The following is a 20,841-nucleotide window of genomic DNA, read 5'->3' on the forward strand; positions in this document are numbered from 1 at the left end:
TTACTACACGTCACACCCTGGTCTAGCTTTTGGTTGCTGTGATTAACCATGACCAAAACCAATTTAGGGGGGAAAGGAAGCCAAGGCAGGAACAAAGGACAGGAACCTGGTCAGGAGCCAAAGCAGAGACCATGAAGGACCACTGCTCACTGGCTTGTTCCCAGGCTCACATTCAGTTACCGTTCCTGCCCTGGGATGGCACTGCAGATAGTTTTCTGGGCCCTTCTACATCAATTAGCGATCAAGAACATGCCCCCACAGACTTGCCCAAAGGCCTATTTGATGGAGGAAATTCCCCAATTGAAGTTCCATCTTCCCAAGTTATGTCAACTTGTTTGTGTCAAGTTCACTGACCAGCACATTATTTCAGTCCATTTTTTCAAGCTTCATATCATGTATGTATATGAAATGTATACCTGGCAATCAGCCTTAGAGTTTTTTTTATTTAAACTCAGGGTAGGCTGACACAGTGACAAAATTTCATCAGCACCTCAGTGCTCAGTTGTTTAAGCTGTATTGATCAGAGGATTGGAAGACTAGTCATTTCTCAGCACATTCTGCATTATCCCTGTCAGCCAATGAACAGTGCTGGAGCATCGGGTTCCTTGGTCAAGACTGAGGAAACTGAGACTTTATTCTAAGACTCTGGATTCTTAGGTAGTTCACTCCTGCATGCCAATCCCACTTAATGTCTCAAAAATTAGGCTTCCCCCCATTTAAGTAGCAGCATATTGGAATACAAATAAGTGAGCATCATAGGAAATAATGCTTTTTATAATGCTAGACTGTGGAGGCTGAGTTTGGCAGGAATGGAGGGTCCAGAGGAGCTGGAAATTAAAAAAGATTCATGGAGCCCTTGGCAAATGAGACATGCTTTAATTTCTTCAGGTGAGAGCACACAAGCCACTGGGCAGATAGCTGCCAGGGAAGAAGCCACATTTGTGTGATTTGCTATAAAATGTCCTTGGGACCAAGGGCACATGCCCCACCAGTTGTCATCGTTTGGTGACTCAGGACTTGATGACCTGGAAATGACCCAAGATGGTCCCTTTGTTTCACTATGTTGATAACAATGTACAAACTTCTGATCCTCTTACACATTTGAATTCTGTAGCTGTGGGCCTGAGAGCCTACAGGATCTGTGAGCTATGGAGTCAGATAGCTGCCCTGGAATTATGAAGATGGGTGGTAAATGACTCAAAGGTGCAAAGGCCTGGTTTATCTGTCAAATTCTTGGGAGTTATCTGGTCTGGTAGGACCAACGCTATAATCAGAGGCTGTAATTGACAAGGTTCCTGCCTACCCTCAACCAATGACTGACAAGCAACTACAGTCTTTGCAGGGCTGTGGAGCATTGAAGAGTATTCAGCCCTACCTGGCCCAGTACTACATCCCTTGTATATGTTGCAAAAAAAAAAAGTAACATGAGATTGGATTGAGGCCCTGCACAGATGCTTAGGACTGTTGGCTAGATCCAACCATTTGAGTTGAATGTGATTACTGATATGAAAGGATTTGGCTGGAACCTATGGCAATGTATAGGGAAGAGGCCAGGACCTATAGGATTTTGGTTGCAAGTGTGAAAGGGGGCTGAGACCCACTACGCCCTTATTAAGAAACAGTGAGCAGCAGTGTATACAGCCTTGCAGGCTGGTGAGTCTATCACTAGGAGAGTCACAGTCCTAGTGAGCATTGCATACCCCATTGCCAGATAGATAAGGTCTTGGTTAGCCACTCCAAAGTTAAGGAGGGGTGGCCCAAATCCCTACTTTGGCTAAGTGGAGAGCTACCTAGAGCACACATATACTCTTACCAGGTAGTCACCTGCCCAGTGTGCATCTACTCAGTGGCCTCTGTGCCCTAGCCCAGAGAAAATTAAATGTATCTCATTTGTTAGTGGCTCCATGAATGTTCTTTAATCTCTCAGACCTCTGTTCTTGGACCCTGAACTCAGTCCCCACATAGACTCAATGGGAAAATTGGAGAGTCATCCAATTTATATTTTGCTCCTGAGCCACCCATTTTATGATATAGGTAAAATAAAATTTATGGAGTTTTTTTTCTATAAATAACTCAAAATTAATTTCAAGATTTTGACTATGTGTTGCAAAAAGGAAAATTATTTTTTGCTTGATTTGGTTTAGGGCAATTGTAAGGTGAGAGGGATTGCAATGGACACAAGAAGCAGGTCCATTTCACAAAGTTCGAGGAACAGTCACAGTAATGTCCATGAAGAAGCCATTCTTCTCAATTCTCAAGAAAATATGACTGTGAAAGTATGTGTGCAATTTAATTACCTTACTGTAGGGGGCCATCAAGTAGAGATGCAAGTTAATCTTTCACCTTGTCTTTCATTATTTAGGATTGACTGATTCTTTTGCATTCCATTTCTCCTTTCCTCATTTCTTTCCAGTACAGGAAATCTCTCCAATGTGTTTATCCTATGTCTTTTGAATGTATGTTCTTTGAAAACCTGTGTACTTGGTCCATTTCTGCATGCTTAATATACATTAAAAGTATTTATTACAATATATTATGTAGTTGCTGTGTTTTTGACTCTTCTACTCTTTTGCAAACTTTTCCTTCTTTAAGGTCCATCAGCATTTTTGTGGCAATATCTTACAGGTGGCATTGTGGAAGACAGGCTTGAGCCTAGGGTGAAAGTCTTACTGACAGCCATACAGCAGGCCCGAGGCAATGGCCTGGCCTCTGGAGACCACAAGGAACACCTTGTGACATTTCCTCCATTTGGCAGCTCATGAGACTGATGCCAAGAGCTCACCACTCCCTAATCACCACCATAGGAATCCAAAATTGCAACACTTAGATATTGCAACATTCAGGGTCACATGGTTTCCAGGAATCCAGGCTCTGTAATCTGAAATCCAGTGTGCTAATGAGGCATCCTACCCGCTATTCTGTGATAGGATGTTAAGCGTTATGCTAATAGGATGCTAAGACTGTTATGCTAATAAGGTATCCTACTTGCTATACCCTGATAGGATGCTAAACTTGTTATGCTAATGAGGTAGCCTACTTGCTGTGCTGTGATTGGACCACCACCCCTATATAAGCTTATACCTTCCTGCAATAAAGCAGACCTGTATCACTGAACCTGGTTTCCTGTGTCTGAATGTGGTTCCGCTGACACAGTCTCCTCACCAGCCCTGGGGTCCTGGACTGGGCAGAAGCGGTGATGACAGGAGGCAGCACAGGGCAAGCAGAAGAGAGGCCTCAGCACCAGTCGAGCAGAAGCGACGCCCGTGAGAACAAAGGAGTGGCACCCAAGAGAACAGAGGAGCGGCTGCCACTGGCGGTGATTGCATGGCATCTCTTAGCTTTCTGGTCTTCCACTGGATGCCTCTGCACTCTGGGCATGGAGATGATGGGTGAGCATGTCACAGCTCAATACAAGAACTTCTCTGGTTACTTACCAGATTGGGAGCCCTGAGTCGTGAAATGTAATAGTTGAACTTGACTGACCAACAGCCTTTCACTGGCCTCATTCTTACAGCATTCGTATTCTCTTATTGTTTGTTAACAAGATTTTGAGATTTTTCAGGACTCATTTTCATGTGGTTAGGAGGAAAATGCAACCCAGCAACGTGTTTGTGTGCCCTACAGATTGAGCCCAGGACTTCATACATGGTAAGCATGAACTCTTCCACTGAACTGCACCCTCAGCCCTGGTGTTAGAGTTCTTTGATTTGACTATTATTTGTTTAATGTGGTAAATAAGGTTTTGAGCAATTTACCATTGAATGAGTCTTCTGAATGGCTGAAAGTAGTCTATTGCCTAATGGGTTATCAGTGGAATGCTTGAATTTCCTTTTTAGATTAAACAACTGCATAGAGGTATGAGGAAAGAAATAACAAAATCAATGCACCCTAATATCCTTCAGATTCAACCTTATTTACAATTACATTTAAGTCTCCACTTGTATAGAAAACACAGATTCCTGGCTGTCAAAAATTCAGTTCCTATAGAATTGTCCAGATGAAAGAAAAAAAGATGTTGCGGCTTAGTGAAAATAAAAATTCTCAGAATATTTATATGGAAAAAATTACATAGTATTTCCAGAACAAAGATTGTCCTGTTTACCCATTGCTCCAGCTTCAATTCTATTGCTGTATAAAATACCTTGACAAAAGGAGCTTAGGGGAAAAAGGGTTTATTTTACTTAAAATTTCAGGTTACAGCCCTTTATTGAGGGGAAGTTAAGGCAGGAACTTAAAACATCACACCTACAGTCCATGGCAGAGGGAATAAATGTGTGGGTCCTTGCTTGTCTGTTTGCCTCATTAGCTCACTTTCTTCACTCTTTGGGGCATCAGGGCCCAGCCTCGGGAATGGTACCACCTGCAGTGGGCTGGGTCAACTAGCAATCAAGACAACCTGTCTTAGATAATTCCACAACTGAGATTCTCTTCTCACATGATGCTACGTCAGCAGGTTGACATTTGAAACTAACCATTAAACTCATATACAGTTCTTTAGGTGGAATCACACACTTAGTTACAAAAAAATGCCTTTTTTCCATTACTCAAACATTTGTAAAAAGCTTATGAAATATCTACCACTTAGTCTATATTGTTTGAAATGCTGAGTTGAAAGCAGAAATAATTTGACAAGGCCTACATATTTCATATGTATGACACAGAGAAAAATGCAGATAAAGAAAGAGATGTTTTTAATGATTTTCATTAAGTTCTCCAAACTACAAAATAAGTCCTACAAATAATAAGACATGGTATATATGTTGGTATTTAACACAAAACCCAACACTTATTCTAACAGAGTGTTAGTATTCTTCTATACTGTCTGAATTGGAGGAGTCCGCTGGATCATTTCAAGTATTTTCAGCAAAAAGAATATGAAGATCCAGTAGAAATTGGTGAATACATATTCAATTATTTCCATAATGGTAATCATGCTAGCTCCACAAAATAGACCCAGCTGACCACCAACATCTGCTGTGATAAAAAGCCATAAAGAAATTAAGTTTTCTCATAAAAATAAAATTAGACATTATACTATAAATTATTTGATTTTAATAAGCTGATCATAACCGATACATGGAAATGCATTAATTGTATTATTTGAAATTTAGTATAAAGTAATAGCAACTAGTAAAATTAACAACAAAATTTATACAAATCATCTCAAATAGGAGAAAAAATTCATTTAACCAAAAAATATTTAAGAATCACTGCATTTTAAAAATATTTTTAAATTTACATTAGCCTTTATTATGGTAACATTTACATAACATAAAATTTACCATTTGTAAGTGTACAGTTATGTGGCACTAAGTGCACTTGTATTTAGGAGACACCCTCCCCAACCATCTCTTAAACTTTTTAACATTTCCTAGAAGAAACTCTTTGAAACATAACTCCCCATCCCCTCCTTCCACAAGACCCTGACAATCACCCTGTTACTTTTTGTCCCTGGAGATTTTATTGCTCTAGCACCTCCTTCTTAATCAGATTAATTTATTGATAATCTTCATCTCACTGCCCAGACTTATCCTTGGGATGCTGCTGTTTGTTAGATGTGCCAAGAGTGGTATCTGTAGGGGCTTTGGAGAATTTGGACATGGACCCTTCTGGCTCTCAGCTGCTGGATTGGACTATAATTGTGCCTGAATCTAATTCACTTTTCTGGCTCCTAATGCTCCTCTAACATGCAATGGAATCCAGGAAATGAGCAGTTAGTTTGTTAAGGACTCCATGATGAAATAGGAAGAGCAGACAGAGTTTGTAAAGTAGCTGCATCATATTGCTTGCTCAGGACCTTTCTTACCCTTCGCTGGGGTGAAGCTCTATGTGGAGGTTGGAGGTTTAGACCCCTTGTAACACCGTACAATAGTGACTTGGTGTCAGGCAGCCTGAAGGGAAAGTAACTGGGAGTGAAACTCTGATGAGGCATCAGTGGCAGCCTTGGCAAAGCCCTGTAGAACCTAGTCACAATCGTTTTCTAAGGAGTATAAATATTTAAATATCTGGTCAGAAACAAGAACAATTCATTCTTCCTCCATTGATTCGCTAACCCTTGAACAGGGAGGAAAGCAGCCTGATTCAAAAACAAAACAAAACAAAACAAAACAAAATGAGAATTGAGGAATAAGTAAATAACACTTACCAAGTAGCTCGGGTACACCTACTGCTTTTTGTTGCTGTGTTATTTTATAGTTTAAATCACTATAATTTATTTCAATGTTCACAAGATTCTCCCTGGGGATAAAAACAGAATTATCATAGCTTATGCCTGTCAGCACTGATTTTAAGTCCCATTTGACAAAAGCAATGTTCATTTTAGATTCAGGAGCTGTTTAATGTTGCATTAGACTCAGTATGTATGCAAAATATTAATTCCAGTTAGCATCATTTGGAAAGCACTCTTGACATGATAATGTTTAAGGAAAATTTAAAAAAATTTTCCACAAACCCAGTAACTTTTCCATTCCCAACTCCTGAGAAACTTGAAAAACATAACTTTAAAGTTTTCATTTAAATTCCATTCTTGTTTTTCTCTTGTCCCTTAGCTAACCCTGAAGACACAGTACTGTTTCCTCTCCAAGGTGAGAATTTTAGAGCTGAGCTTGCAGGCTGTGGTGAGAAGAAATTAAACAACATATGCACAGAACCAGAGTATAATCTGGAGTGCTTAGGAGGCTCAATAAATGCTATTTTCCTTTTGTCAATGATACACTTGAGCAAAGACTTTGATTTCTTACTGTTTTCTAGAAATCTTCATATGTATCTGGGGTGACTAAGCATGGCTTTAAAGCTATGGCACTTATGTATCTAGGGAGCCCTATCCTCTACCTAGGCCTCTACTTAAATTTCAGTAGTATACTTGATTGATTTTGATAATTCAGATTGCTTGTCTAATAATTTATCACTATCCCAATCAAATGCTTGATATTCATCCCATTTTACTATAAAACCTGCCACTCCATAGCCAGTCCAACAAGAAATCCTATTTGTGGAACTACTGTCATCTATATACAGTTCTCCATGGAGTTTTGGGACCCATGGTTATAGGACTTTGCTCTTTGACCTCTGCTCACAAAGGTCTTTACTGCTCACGGACCACACACCTGAAGACAACTCTCTCTCATTCTGGCTTCCCCAGCTGACTTTTCTGCTCCCTCTCCCTTCACGGTATATAGCATCATTTTAAATAACTGATGTACCTGTCCTTCATTTCCACTGTTGTGGAAACATGTGCAGTAAGGCATGGCTTTTTACTTCCATGCACTGAGGCATGTATGTCTCTTGTATCTTAACAGCCAACAGATGATCACTGTATATTTGTCAAAACTGTAACAACTCAAAGATGGAGCCAACAAATGAGTGACTAACAATGAACCTCTCTGTGCTATAAACTGAAGCTGACATCGACTATCACGTGATTTCAGGCAGCAATAATAATTTTCATGAAGAATGGACTGTACTAGCAATGTTTCCTGGAATATCGTGGAACATACAAAAGGATCATAACTTTAAATTGCTGTCCTTATTGTTTACTGTTTGGGGAATCAGTACTCCCTAATGTGCTTAATTCAAAATGCACCATTAATATGTGTACTCATTTTCCATTAGTTTAATGCTGGGTAACAAGAAAGCGTGTTCTATTTAGACAGATCATTGATTAAAGTAGTAATGTTTACAAATAATAAAGCAGTTATCAAAGTGAAAGAAGTAATAAAGTTGTCTTGGAAATTCAGAAATTTTAGTCTTTTAGCCCATCATTGTGCTCTTAATTTGCATGTACATTGATAATATTGTTTAATGTCCCAAGTTCAACATTAATGACCATTTATAATCATTCTCCATTTGCATTTATGAGAGAAGATAAATTCCACTCCTACAAAAAATACGGTGATGATTTTGCAACTTCTCTGTCAGCTGATTGGTCCAGCAATACGAGTCCCTGTTGTGCCTCATGGTGATAAAGGAATGATTCTGTTAAGTCCAAAAACTTTGGCTTATCTTGGGAAAAACATGATTATAAGATAAAATTTGAGTTTTAAAGACAACAAAGGGAATAAAGGAAAAATTATTATTGTTATATTACTAATGTTCAAGAAAATGCTTCCAGGGTCTCAGGGTCTTGCACATGCACATCGCACTAACAGAAATGTTTTGGTTTTGCAAAAAGCAAACAACTTTATACAATTTTTATTTCAGAATTTACCAGCAGAATAATTTAAAACATTCACTTGCATGATTAATGAGCTTTGTCTAAATTCAGTCACACTTGTCCCTTCCCCCCTCACCACCAGTGACTATGTCAGTTAAGCTAAGTTTCCCCTGATCTCTCTAACAGTGTCAGGAGCTGCCAGAAATCTTGGGGTAGACACAGTCTAAGGCTGATTTTAGCCCCAGGAACAATCAAGTAAAGTTGGCTTCATGACTAATGTAGGAAGTTGGTTCTTTTTACATCTTTTTTTTTTCTGGTTTTTGATCCTTTTACTTCTTATTGCTAAGATTTCATGTCTGCTTGCCGACATGTGGCATTTACATTTCCTGATACACAACACTTAATTTCTGTGACTAGAGCAGAAGTCTTGTGACTTCCAGCCAGCACTAGCCATGATCCTGGCAATCCTTGTGTCTAGACACCTTTGCTTAGATGCTTGCATTGACATCCTGGTCATAGTTTCTGCTCCACACAACCATACAAGGTCCTTACCTGTCAATTATGATAGGATTACTCAGAAAAGTATTATTAATAATCTGGTTTAGAAAAAGAACCACACCATCTTGTATAATTACATAAATTGTATTTCTAATTCATAAGTATCATACCAACTCTCCCTAAAAATTAAGTACTTCTGAAATTTGGGAGAACTCTAATAGCTAAATTCACACAAAGTGCTTTTCTAAGTAATATTTATTATAAGGGCATAATACTGCAAGCCAATCAGTTTTTTATATTAAAATATAACAGATTTCTGTATTAACTGTCTAATTGCAACTTCTTTGTGTCTGTCTTTTTAGCTGCTAAGTTTTTGAAATCATATATCAGGAAGCCTGTCTTGTTGAAAATGCTTTTTCAATTTTTTTTATTTGAAAAGAATATTCTATTATTTATGCATTTATATAGAAATACTTTTTAACTCTATTAAAACAAATCTTAATGTAAAACTAAATCAAAACATGATTTTAGTTGGATACTTGGCTATGGAAAGTTCAATGAACTTTAACTCAGTTAATACTTGTTTATATTATTAGATTTAAGTATAAGTACCAACATATTATTATTGTTGTTTCAGGTCCTAGGTTTAAAATGTAAATAAACACAAAGATACTAGCTTCCTGAGCTGTAGGTGAAAACTTACTGATGGTAAAACAGCAGGGAATAACTCCGTGTAAAGCCCTGGCCAGAGTGTGCCCTGGAGTGGGAAGGAAGCTTATTACAGGCCTGGTATGGTGGCACTTTGTGAAATTAATTGTATCAGAACTTCTGATTTACAAACTCTGCTTCTAGAATCTTTTGTGAACATTATTCAATACTTCAAAATAGACCTGTGCTTTTAGAGCACAGTTACTGGTGCTTTACAGGAAACAAGTGAGGCCTTCCTGGTTAGCATTTCTGAGAACAGCAACCCATGCCAAACAAGTAACAATTGTGTCAAAAGTTATCCAGCTCACAGGCTGCATACATGGAGGGTACATTGAAGAATAGTTCATCTTGGGGCTGGAGAGATGACTCAGTGGTTAAGAGCATTGGCTCCTCTTGCAGAAGACACAGGTTCAGCTCCCAGCACCCACATGGTGGTTTACAACCATGGTAACTCCAGTTCCATGGCAGCCAATGCCCTCTTCCAGCTCCAGTGGTGCCTTATATCCATGAAGGCAAAATACTCATGCACATAAAATAAGATAAATAAAATCACAAGAATAGTTCATCTTCAAAAGCAGGGGGTAGGGGGTGGAGTCGCCACTACTTATATTCAATAATTTTGAATGTAAGAATTTTTTCTGTTGTGGAATCAACAATCTACAAAAATACATGATTGTAAGTACAACAATCAGTGGCAGAAATCAAGTGCTTCAAATTTATTTTCATTTGTGTGTGGATTTTCAATATAAACTCAGAGATATACAACAATAATGTGAGTCAAAATGTTTTTGTGAACAAGTCTCAGTAGTTTTGCCTTGTAACGATTATAAACAGGCCTGTTAAGAGTCTTTGGGCAATGGTGGCATTTGGATCTTTTAAAAGTAAGTCCACTCACTATTCTTTTCTGAGTTGACCAACATATAAGTGCACGCTTTTAGTGTTGTTGGGCTTCTGTGCTACTCCTGTAAGTTTGCTACCAAAATACATTAAACTTTAACAAAGGAGAAATGTTAAATTTTCTCCCTCAAAAATAATCCCACTAAAATTTATTTATTAATTTTGACTGATAATTTGCAAGAAGCAACATGGTACATCAGAAAGGAAACTAGGTGGTGACAGAGGAGCTTGAGTCCCTTGTCTCTGTGAAGAGCCCCTGACGAGCAGAGGTAAGTTCTTTGGTAGGGTTTCCTTCCATATGACTAACAGCCTTGGTAGACAGTTAGCTAAAATTTAGTGTGCTTCAAGGTCTCTTGTAAAATGAGATGTTTCCATCTATTATATGGTTATTAGGAGACTCAAAGTATATAGTGTACAGGTACAAGGTTTTCATATTTTAAGCATTAACTGATACTAGCACTAGTATTTTCTCCAGTTGGCAGTGAAGGTGTGACCATAGCAAAAGACTTCAACAAACATTAGTCTGCTCTTTTAAAAGATAAAGAGATTGAAATATTTGATTCTATAAAAACAATATGATCATATCTAATTTTAAATTATTATACTTTTATTCTTAGATTCTTATATTTTTATTATAGCCTAGTGACAATGGTCATTGCTCCTTGATTGACCAGCATTTCATTTCCAGATATTTAGGATGTTCAATAAAGAAAAGTTAAGGGGCTAGAGAGATGCTCAGCAGTTAAGAACACTGATTGTTCTTGCAGAAGACTTGGGTTCGAATTTGAGCACCCACATGGCAGCTAACAACTGTCCATAACTCCAGTTTCAGGGGATCCGACAACCTCTTCTCACCTTCACTGGCATTGCACGGCATGGGTGCACTTACCTATATGCAGGCAATACACACACACACATAAAATAAAAAACAATAAATAAAATATTGTAAAAGAAACATTAATAATGTTGACCATGTATAATTTATGAGGCTAATCGGGTTACCTGATATATTCTTCACTTTGATTCAGTTTATTGGAAAGGAATTTCAATGCTTTCTGACTTGGGAAAGTAGAATAAGAAACAGTGGTCTGGTATTCAGTGTCTTCACACGACACAGGGCAGCTGGAGTTGTGTGTTCCCATTGTACACAGTCCCTTCAACTCAATGTAGTCTGAAAAGGAAACCAGACTAGGGCATTCACAGATTTCACAAAGGGTGCGATGGGCATCTTAAAATTCACAATTTCTCTGTTTAAAAGGATGTGGCTAACTCATCATATACCCATTTTCTAAATAAACAGCGTTTATTGCTGTTACTACAACCAAGAGGACAGAATATAAAACACAGTTGTAATCCTTGATTCATTGAATCGCTAGGGTCAGATCTTTATTAGAAATAAGAAATTCCAGCAAGTCCCTGAATCTATTTTTTGGCAAGATTAACCATGTAGACAGGACAGGATGGAGAATGCCAGTGTAAAATTGTGTCAGCTTGAGAGGAACTCTCAAATAGAATTCTGAAAGCCAGTAGTTTAAACTACACTTATCTTTAATTTGTCTCTGCCTACAATGGTGTGGAATTTGCTGTTGGCTTGGGATCTCTTGTGTCCGTGGACCCAGTAGCTTTTCAGACAGACACTGAGTTTCTCTGTCTTTAGTCTTCCTTGGCACCTTTAGCGCCACCAGACAATCATCTGTTCATCTACACACTCCTGAATACTCAAACACATACATGGGCTCTGATACAGTCATGTAGTCACCTCCTCCCACACTCACACACACACCTCACATTCACATACTCCGGCACTTTCACACACACTGTACTCACACAGGCACTCATACATACCTTGTGATCTTGTTATCCTACAATAATCCACTCAGCACCACAAACATGATTTGATTCCCCATCCTCTCCTTCCAGTTCTCATCAGAAATAGGAAATCAGAAGTTTGATTCTATTGGTTATCAACATGGCTTTTGTATGTATAGTTTGGAAACTTAAGAAAAATATAGATCTCCTTTAGCTGATAGACAAATCTTGAAATATTCTATAATCATTTAAAAGAAAATAACTCTATTCTTCCCATTTTAGAAAATTTTCCACAGTTGATCCTAAGGAATGGTGTAGAAATGATCAGTGTCAGCTTCACACAATATAGAATCATCTGGGAAGTGAATTTTTTTAAATTTATTTTTATTGAATTTTTACTTACTATTTATACACAATATATCAAAGAATTGTAATAATCTTTATGCCTCTGTCCCCACAAGAACACTCTCACAGCCCCCCCCCGACTGGAACCCATATACTCTATTGTCCATATTAAGGCCCACACTGAGAGGGGAATTTTAAAGGGAGATTGTCTAGATCAGGTTAGCTTGTGGGCAGTCTGTGGGAAATTATCTTGATTAATTAATAATTGAGGTGGGAAGACCAGCCCTGTGTGGGTGGGTGAAAGTGGAGAAAGTGAGCTTAGAGCATGAATGCCTGAATTAGGTTGCTTTTCTTTGCTCTTGAATATGGATGTAATGTCACTAGATGCTCCAATTTCCTACCACCTGACTTCCCGGAATCGTGAGCTAAAATAAACCTTTTCTCCCATAGGCAGCTTCTGTCAAGTTATTTTAACACAGCAACAGAAATAAAACTAAGACAATAGGTATACAATAATACCACATTTTAACAAGGCAATCAATGACTTACATCATAAATATGAAGTTGTGCATATGTATCAAGTTATGACAGACTATAACACAATATTAACACTGGAAGGAGATCAATGTAAGTATGTAAGCAAAATACACCTGTTTAAGTTGTCTTCAATAAATAAGGCATGGGTGGGTTCCATGTAATGTGTGTGTGAGTAAATGAAAGGATGATCCTCAAACAAGAGAAGAAGGGGGCTGGTGAGACAGCATAGTCGTAAAGAGTGCTGCTGCTCTTCCAGAGGACCAAGTTCGGTTTCTGGAACCCACATTGGACAGCTTTCAACAGCTGATAACCCCCATTCCAGGGAATCTACCACCCTCTTCTGTCCTCCATGGGCACCTGCACACACACACACACACACACACACACACACACACACACAGGCACACAAACATAAGCATAAACTAACTAATTAAATAAATCTTTAAATCTTTTAAAAATGAGAGTGATAGAGTAACAAACTTTTTCTGATTTTTACATGAATTTTTTTTGCTTCTAGAATATCTGTAGTAAAAAATTAACACTATTTTGATAATAAAAAAGTAACAATTTGCAAACAATAAGAAGATTCAAATGAAACCCTGAACTCTTGGGGCTACGTGGTTTCATGTCACTTATATTTAGAAATGCGTTGCTATTCTTACTGTGTATGGTTGCATACCTAGTGTTAAGGAGCTTCTAAAAATTCTTTTTGTTCCTTTTTTTCTCATTTCTGTCTATCCATAGTATGATATAATGTCTTATTTTATACTAAGTAACATTGATCTAAATATTGAAAATAAAAGAAACAGGGTACTTACCAAGAAAAGGAGAAATACAGTTGAAGTATTTTTGTAGCTTACATTCTATGCCATTTCCTTAAAAACAGTGATTATAACATATAAAAACTTTTCTTAAAATAAAATTTCTTCCATTAGAAAAAACAGTGAACCAATCCTTATCTGACAAGATAATTTTGGGTGGAATTTTGGGGATTGCTTCTTCAAATTGTTACTGGAGTTCACTCTAGTTCTATTTTTATGGTGCTAGCCATTGAACTCAATACTCCACTGACCAACATTGAACTACATACCCAGACCCAAGCCTTTTCTTTTCCTAAAATTAACAATCCAATATGGATAGTAAGAGTCTTTTCTCCATCTTCCCATATTTCCAACCTTCATATAGACATTTATTCTTTAAAAGCTTGCCATGTAAATATGTAGAATCCAGGCAGAGTGAATGCTGAAAACAGTTTTGTTCTTTCTACTTGTCTCCACAATTCTCTGTCTTTAAGTTGGAATTATATTTTTAAATATTTGAAGATTTAAATTTTGAAATGGTTTTCACATTTATCATCTCATTTTATCCCATTCATAATGTTATGATATGGGAATTATTTTGTGGACAAAGAACTAAGCCTCAGAAAGTGGCTTGTTAAAGACCATGCAGTTAGAGTTCTTAGAGCACTCTCTGTACCAAGTATCCTGCTCCCTATGTATAGTATTATGTATTATTGTATCTCATTAATATTAACATATAACACAATAAATATTTACATAAAATATCTTTACATACATGTAATGATAGACTGCCTTTCTATATAAGTACCAATATTTGTTTAGTATCTGCTTTAGATCAGACAGAAAATAAAATCAATTTATAGTTCAACAAATTTTACTCCCAAGACTGATTCTAAAATGCTAGTCTTTGAATTTAACAGGGTATTTGTCTATTGTTATAACACATATGGTTTCTAAGGTTAGCCACAATATTTACTCAATAATCCTCAAAACAACTAAAGGAGAGTGTGCTCTTAGGACTGTGCACAATTTTCAGAATGCTTCAGAGGCTGCTGGAAAGTACTACCTGTGGTCCAAGTTCAAGAGGTTTAAAAGATGTAGAAGGAGACAGAGGAGGAGAGAAAAAGGAAGAGAAGGTAGAGAGGGAAGAGGGAAATAGGAATAATATTAATATTAATAATAATAATAATAGTCTGCTAGTGCATAGCTTCCATTTTCTTCCTATTTCTTAAAGTAACATTTCTACCATTGGGAAAGACAAGAAAGCATTAGAATCAACCCATATGTCAAAAGATAATTTGGAGGATTGCTTCTGAAAATTGTTACTGGGGTTCATTTCATGTGTCTAAGTCCAAGATTCCTTACCCATCAGAAGATCTACTGGGATATTTGAGGGGCTAAAGGATAAAATAATAGTCCTGAAAGCACTTTGGACATCCCAAAGTTGGTATAAAAGCATTGCTTTGCATTTTATACAACACTTTCCCTAGTTTGTGGATCACATTAACTTTTCAGTTTGTGTTTTCTAAGAAATAATACATCTAAAATATTTTAAAACATATTTACCTTTATTTTATCTGTATGAGTGTTTGCCTACATGTAAGTGCACCATGTGCATTCAATGCCCACAGAGTACAGAAGAGGATGTCAGATCCCCTGAGCCTGGAGCTACAGATGGTTGCTAGCTACCATGTAGATTCTGGAAACTGACCTGGGTCCTCTGTAAGAGCAGCCAGTGCTCTAAACTGTTCAGCCATCTTTCTCTGACCCAAAATGATACATTAAAAAAAAATTTTTTTTGAGGCAGTGTCTTCCTGTAGCCCCAGCTGTCCTGGAACTCACTATGTAGACCAGGCTGGCCTTGAACTCATAGAGATCTGCCTGCCTCTCTCTCCCAGGTGCAGGGATTAAAGGTGTGTGCCACCAAGTCTGGCCCAAAATGATACATTTTAAAGATATAAATATTGTACTACATGGATCAATCTAGATTCCTTCCCAATAAGTAAGGCAATGTAATTAGCCATGGCAAATCCAAGGCAAAGCTAACAGTTTTATGAAATGGCATTTTGAACTAGAGACCAGCAAGAAGGAAATGGTGGTGTGAAATCCCTGAGAAATGCTGGACAGATTGTATTGAGTTGTGTGTGGATAGTATTGTTATAAGGAATAGGATAGGGCTAGTTTGTCTGTGAGTCTTTATTGAGGGACGGCGGGATAGAGGGATGGTGGGAGGAGGGAGGGAGGGAGAAAGGGAAGGCAAATGAATTAGAATTAGAGAGGTGGTACAGACAGCCTAACTGGTTCTGCTCTTAATCTAGATTACGTTTCTTTGTAGATATACTATGCAAGGGTGATGGAAGAAATGCCCGTTATTCCTGTAGACTTTATCTATATATTACATGCCAAGCACTTATCCACTCATCTTTATAAGAAGTGTATAACGTAGAACACGATTCTACCCACTTACAGGAAGTCACAAGTTTAGACCCCTGTGTAGCATCACAGAGTTGAGACAGCATGAAGCTCAGACCCAACTTTCAGCTCCCTGCTTCTGGAAATGTCTCAAACTGTATGTAAAAGAGGCTTGAGATTTTCATGTCATAGACACAAATACTTACTCAACAGTGAAATCTAGTACTGTGTATACATAATCTTATTTTTATTTCAAATTACAAAATTCTTGATGTTCAATTTTAGGTATTTAAGAGCATCTAATCTTAACCTTCTAAATAAGAACTGAAGACCCAGCCTCATAACAAATTTTTTTTTTCCCAGAAATCTCTGTGATGCTTCCATGGTTTCAAATGTATCAATTAAGGTAATACTTGGCCAGTGTATCGTTTCCCAGCATAGATCTTTCATCAGGAATGGGAAACAATTTAATGGCATTGATTTCTTGTCTTTCAAATTAGGTAAAAGATTGGAGAGCTTTGAGTACCTGGAAGAAGAAAAGGCAAACACCCACACTGCTTTTCTATGTGCCGCGCTTTGCACTCCTTCAGACAACCGTAAGTGCTGTAGCTGCTGAAGCTCTGCAACTTGATGTTTGGATTGCATTCTCCCCACGGGTACTCCTGGTGGACTGTCTTAAGATTGAAGAAACACAGAGGCAGGAACCTGACCTGTCCATCCATCCATTTTCCCCTAGAGGATGCTCTACTCTTTTACTTTTGTCTCAGAGTTCTTCGATTATTTTCAGATGACTAAATCCACCCACTTTGCCCACCCTGTTAGCCTAAAAGTCCCTGAAGTGAACTCTAGTAGTGGTCTTTTAAGATTTGTCCTAAACGCTAATCAAAAGAATCAGGTAGGCCAACCATTCTAAAACTTAACTCGCATAAAAATTATGTAAATGTTAAGATCCTATCAATCAGGCAGAACACCAACCAATATGACAAACATCAATCCTTTACTGAGCAACTATTATTTGCCGTGAGGTAAGTCCTTTCTTTATGTTACCTCAGCTAAACTAAAAAACTCTGAAAGGGAAATGCTCTCTATCCACTGTCCAAAAGTACAGGGAGGAGATGTGAACTCAGAAACTTAATCAAGGTCACACTGGACTGGAAGACTGTTAAGTGGAACCTGCCAGGTTAGTTTGTTCCAGTGGCTGGCACTCCTCTGGCTCTCATTTTATTGTTTCCATGGTTTCCCTTAGGAGATACTCAGTTCATCTGCTTACTTCATGATCCTATTCCCAATGAGACTGGAGATTACCTTGCATTTAGTAGGCTTCCTCACATTCCCTTGGGTAGCATAGATGAATGAACGGATTTTTACTATGGATGTGCCTCCACATAAACAAAAAGAATCTAGGGCTGGGGAGATGGCTCAGCGGTTAAGAACCTGGTTGTTCTTCCAGAAGACTCAGGATCGAATCCCAGCACCAATATAGCAGCTAACAACTGTCCGTAACTCCAGTTCCAGGGGACCCAACAGTCTTTTCTGTCCTCCGTGGGCATTGCATGACATGGGTGCACTTACTTGCATTCAGGTAATACACACATATTTATAAAATGAAAATAATAACAATAAAATGTTAAAAAAGCAAAAGAATCTGAAATGAAACTTTGCTATTTCCAGCCATTGTTTAAAGGCATAATAGAAAAGTTTCTAGTGAAAAATGTTATTTGTGTATTTAATGCACTCACTATTTAGCTAAGTCCCTCCAAATCCATGTCTCTGAGTTCTTACCTTCAGCTGGCGGATTGTCACCCGTGCATGCATTCCCACTGGCGAAGACAAACCCAAGCCATCAAACTGTGGCTCCTTCTTTGGAGAGTGGATAACAAAAATGATTCCGGAATCCATGAACCCAAGGGCGGGGTTATCGGTAAACTCCTCCTGTAGCAAATACCACACTGCCTCAAACATCTCTACCTGAGTTCAGGGTTGGGGTTTATCACCTCACCTGGGTATCAGTCAAGATATCTAAAACCTCTAGTGATATAGTAATTTTGGTCTATAAGGAGAAGGGTGGGCATGAACATATACTGACTGGAGTGAGTGGGTCAACAATTATCTTTGATAAACATGGTGTAACTCAGAGTTCTATTTCTGATGGACTTGCTAAAATCTTCAAAACATTTAAGAGATTAGTTTAGAGAAATATTTAGGTATCATTTACTTATGGAACATTACATTAAGCTTGTAGGTTTTAATCACATTATAAAATATTTTGGAAATATCACTTTAAAATATTCTTAATTAATAATTAAACTAGCCACAAGGATATTATGTCACTGACTGAAAATGTTAGCTCAATATTTGCTGAGTGCAATGCTGCCTTTGGACATAAATAAAACTATCTTGAATGGGATACAGGAGGACGTTATGAAGAAGAAATTCTTTAGAAGCAGCCAGGGCCTCCCTCATGTGAATGGGGGATGTGGTAATTTGGTGTGATTCCAGATGAAGTTGGCTTCTCATCTCTGTCATTTTTTGTTTGACTTTGGACATCTAGAAATCACAAAATCGTAATTTATAAGCCCATGGTAGTGGAGTACCGCCTGTCTAAATGCTTACTAGTAGAAATACTTGTAGCAGTAGCAGTGGCAAAACAAAACAGAACTAACCTATGGTAGGAAGTATATGCTAGGTACCCTTGAAGCTAGCAGCACTAGTACATCTCTTAGAAGTTGGAACACCAGTCACCCAGGTCCAAACACAACTTCTGACACCAGTTCCAAACAAAAACCAAATAAAAACAAGTCCATGAGAAACAAGGCTTAAACGAAGTCCATTTCTGAGCCATTCTTTCCATAGTGGTTTCTTTTCATTCTCCTTCCAGATGTAAATTCTATGACTCGTTGCATGTATGCACGGAATTCTTTTTGAAAAATATATAACCCTGTTTAGATGAAAATCCTTCTAAAATCATGTCTTAAACTTGCAGTCGTCTTGAACTAGCTATAAGCAATGCACCCTAGAAATTTCTGCTCTTATTCTGTTGCATGAACAATTCCAGGAATTGTGATGATGGAAATGACTAGAATGGTAAACTTTGTCCAGGTTATGCCTCAAACTCACTTTTTCTTTCTGAATCTCTAAGATAATTATATAAAATTCATGGGGCATTAGAGAAAACTCAGAAAATTTGAAATAATACCTAACTGACAGAAGATACTTGACAGGGCAAATGTTCTTATAAAAAACTTAAACCTATGTTTCTTCTTGTTCTTTTTGAACCCAGTCTAGAATGAGAAAAATTCAATACCTGATTAACATTGAAGAGCAAGTTTAAGCCTCTTCCAGAGACACTGATCTTATGCTTTCCTTGGATATTTTCACCATGATTGAAAGTAAAGCAATTTCCATATTCAGTGAAGATGTGTTTAAAATCCTCCATGAAATCCAAGGGATCCAATGCCCTCTGACCTCCGAGGGTACCTGCATACATGTGCACATATATACACTCAAACACACACACACACATAATAAATAAATAAATAAATAAATAAATAAATAATAAAATCTTCCATGAAAATGAATAAAAGAAAACACAATCAGGTGGGTATTTTCAGTCTGTCCAAAATTTAAATTGCACTAACATTTTTTAAACTTGCAGTGTTTAAATAAGGATGCCTATGATCAGAAGGATTTAATAGTCTAGTGATTTTTTGCATGTGTTCAATAACAGTTTACACTTGTATAATAGGCATTCTTGACAATTGGCATGTTGTTTCTAAAATAAGACATTTTCATATATAATTAAGCATATTTTTATAACAATTAAAAATAACTTGCAGTCCAAGGTATTAGGGCAAGCATGGGTTAGAAACAAGACATGAGGAAGAAAAGGAGAGCTTTAGGCCTGGCCCATGAGCACTGCACTAAAGGGACAAGGATTCCAGCCCGGAAGTCCACCACCTCAACACTCGGTTCTCCACCTATCTCTTTTGCATCATTTCAGGTGAACCTACTTTCTGAGGGGCGATCCTGTGGCCAGGTGATTCAGCCGACAAAACTAAGAAGGCTCTACCCAAACCAAAGATTCTTATTCTCTTGACCAGTTTTCTCTTAAGGGGATTCTTTTCCAACTGTAAAATTACTGGAGAAATTGGGGTTCTCTCATTGGTCCTTATTCTTATTAATAAAAAGGAAAACAAATGAACTTGTTTGAGTTTTTACTAATGATTATGGAATATGTTTTTAGTGTATCATGAACAGCTTCAACCTGTTTCATTTGAGAGGGCATCCCTCTACCCTGCTCCCCTTTGAACTCTTCCTCCAACTGACTCCAACCTACACAGAGGCCCACGTGTGATCTAAGCTGGGCTGGTCTTAATTCCCCACTTTCTTGCCTCAGCAACTAGTTCAAGAACAGATGATTGTCACATGAGATTATCACATGACCTCTGAAGTGCTAACCTATGATGGTGAGAGACATGTTTGCAGCCACAGTTTTGTCTCTGTCTGGAGAACACACACCAGTTAAAAGCAGGCAAAGTTACAAGGCAGAAAGAAAGAAAGACAAAATCAAAGAAGGTATCAGGACCCATTGGTGCAGTATTTTCTGAACTCACTTCCTCTTTTAAGTTATACAGTTAACTAAACCAATTCACATCTTTGACATTCCAGCTTATAAGAATTGGG

General features: G+C 37.8%; 1 protein-coding gene across 1 annotated transcript in view; it reads right to left on the reverse strand.

The window, feature by feature from the left end:
• Window positions 1–4,742: 4,742 nt before the first annotated feature.
• Window positions 4,743–20,841, reverse strand: part of Asic5 (acid sensing ion channel subunit family member 5) — a 30,476-nt gene continuing 14,377 nt past the window's right edge. The window contains exons 5-11 of the mRNA XM_008854304.2: window positions 19,463–19,588; window positions 17,941–18,090; window positions 16,685–16,832; window positions 13,765–13,821; window positions 11,258–11,426; window positions 6,146–6,237; window positions 4,743–4,974 (exon numbers count right to left, since the gene is read on the reverse strand). Of these exons, the coding sequence (XP_008852526.2) occupies window positions 4,814–4,974; window positions 6,146–6,237; window positions 11,258–11,426; window positions 13,765–13,821; window positions 16,685–16,832; window positions 17,941–18,090; window positions 19,463–19,588 (903 nt within the window). The 3' untranslated portion in view covers window positions 4,743–4,813. The remainder of the gene's footprint in view (window positions 4,975–6,145; window positions 6,238–11,257; window positions 11,427–13,764; window positions 13,822–16,684; window positions 16,833–17,940; window positions 18,091–19,462; window positions 19,589–20,841) is intronic.

This window comes from Nannospalax galili, unplaced genomic scaffold, assembly GCF_000622305.1.
Source record: "Nannospalax galili isolate Female #2095 unplaced genomic scaffold, S.galili_v1.0 scaffold305, whole genome shotgun sequence".
Lineage (NCBI taxonomy): Eukaryota > Metazoa > Chordata > Mammalia > Rodentia > Spalacidae > Nannospalax > Nannospalax galili.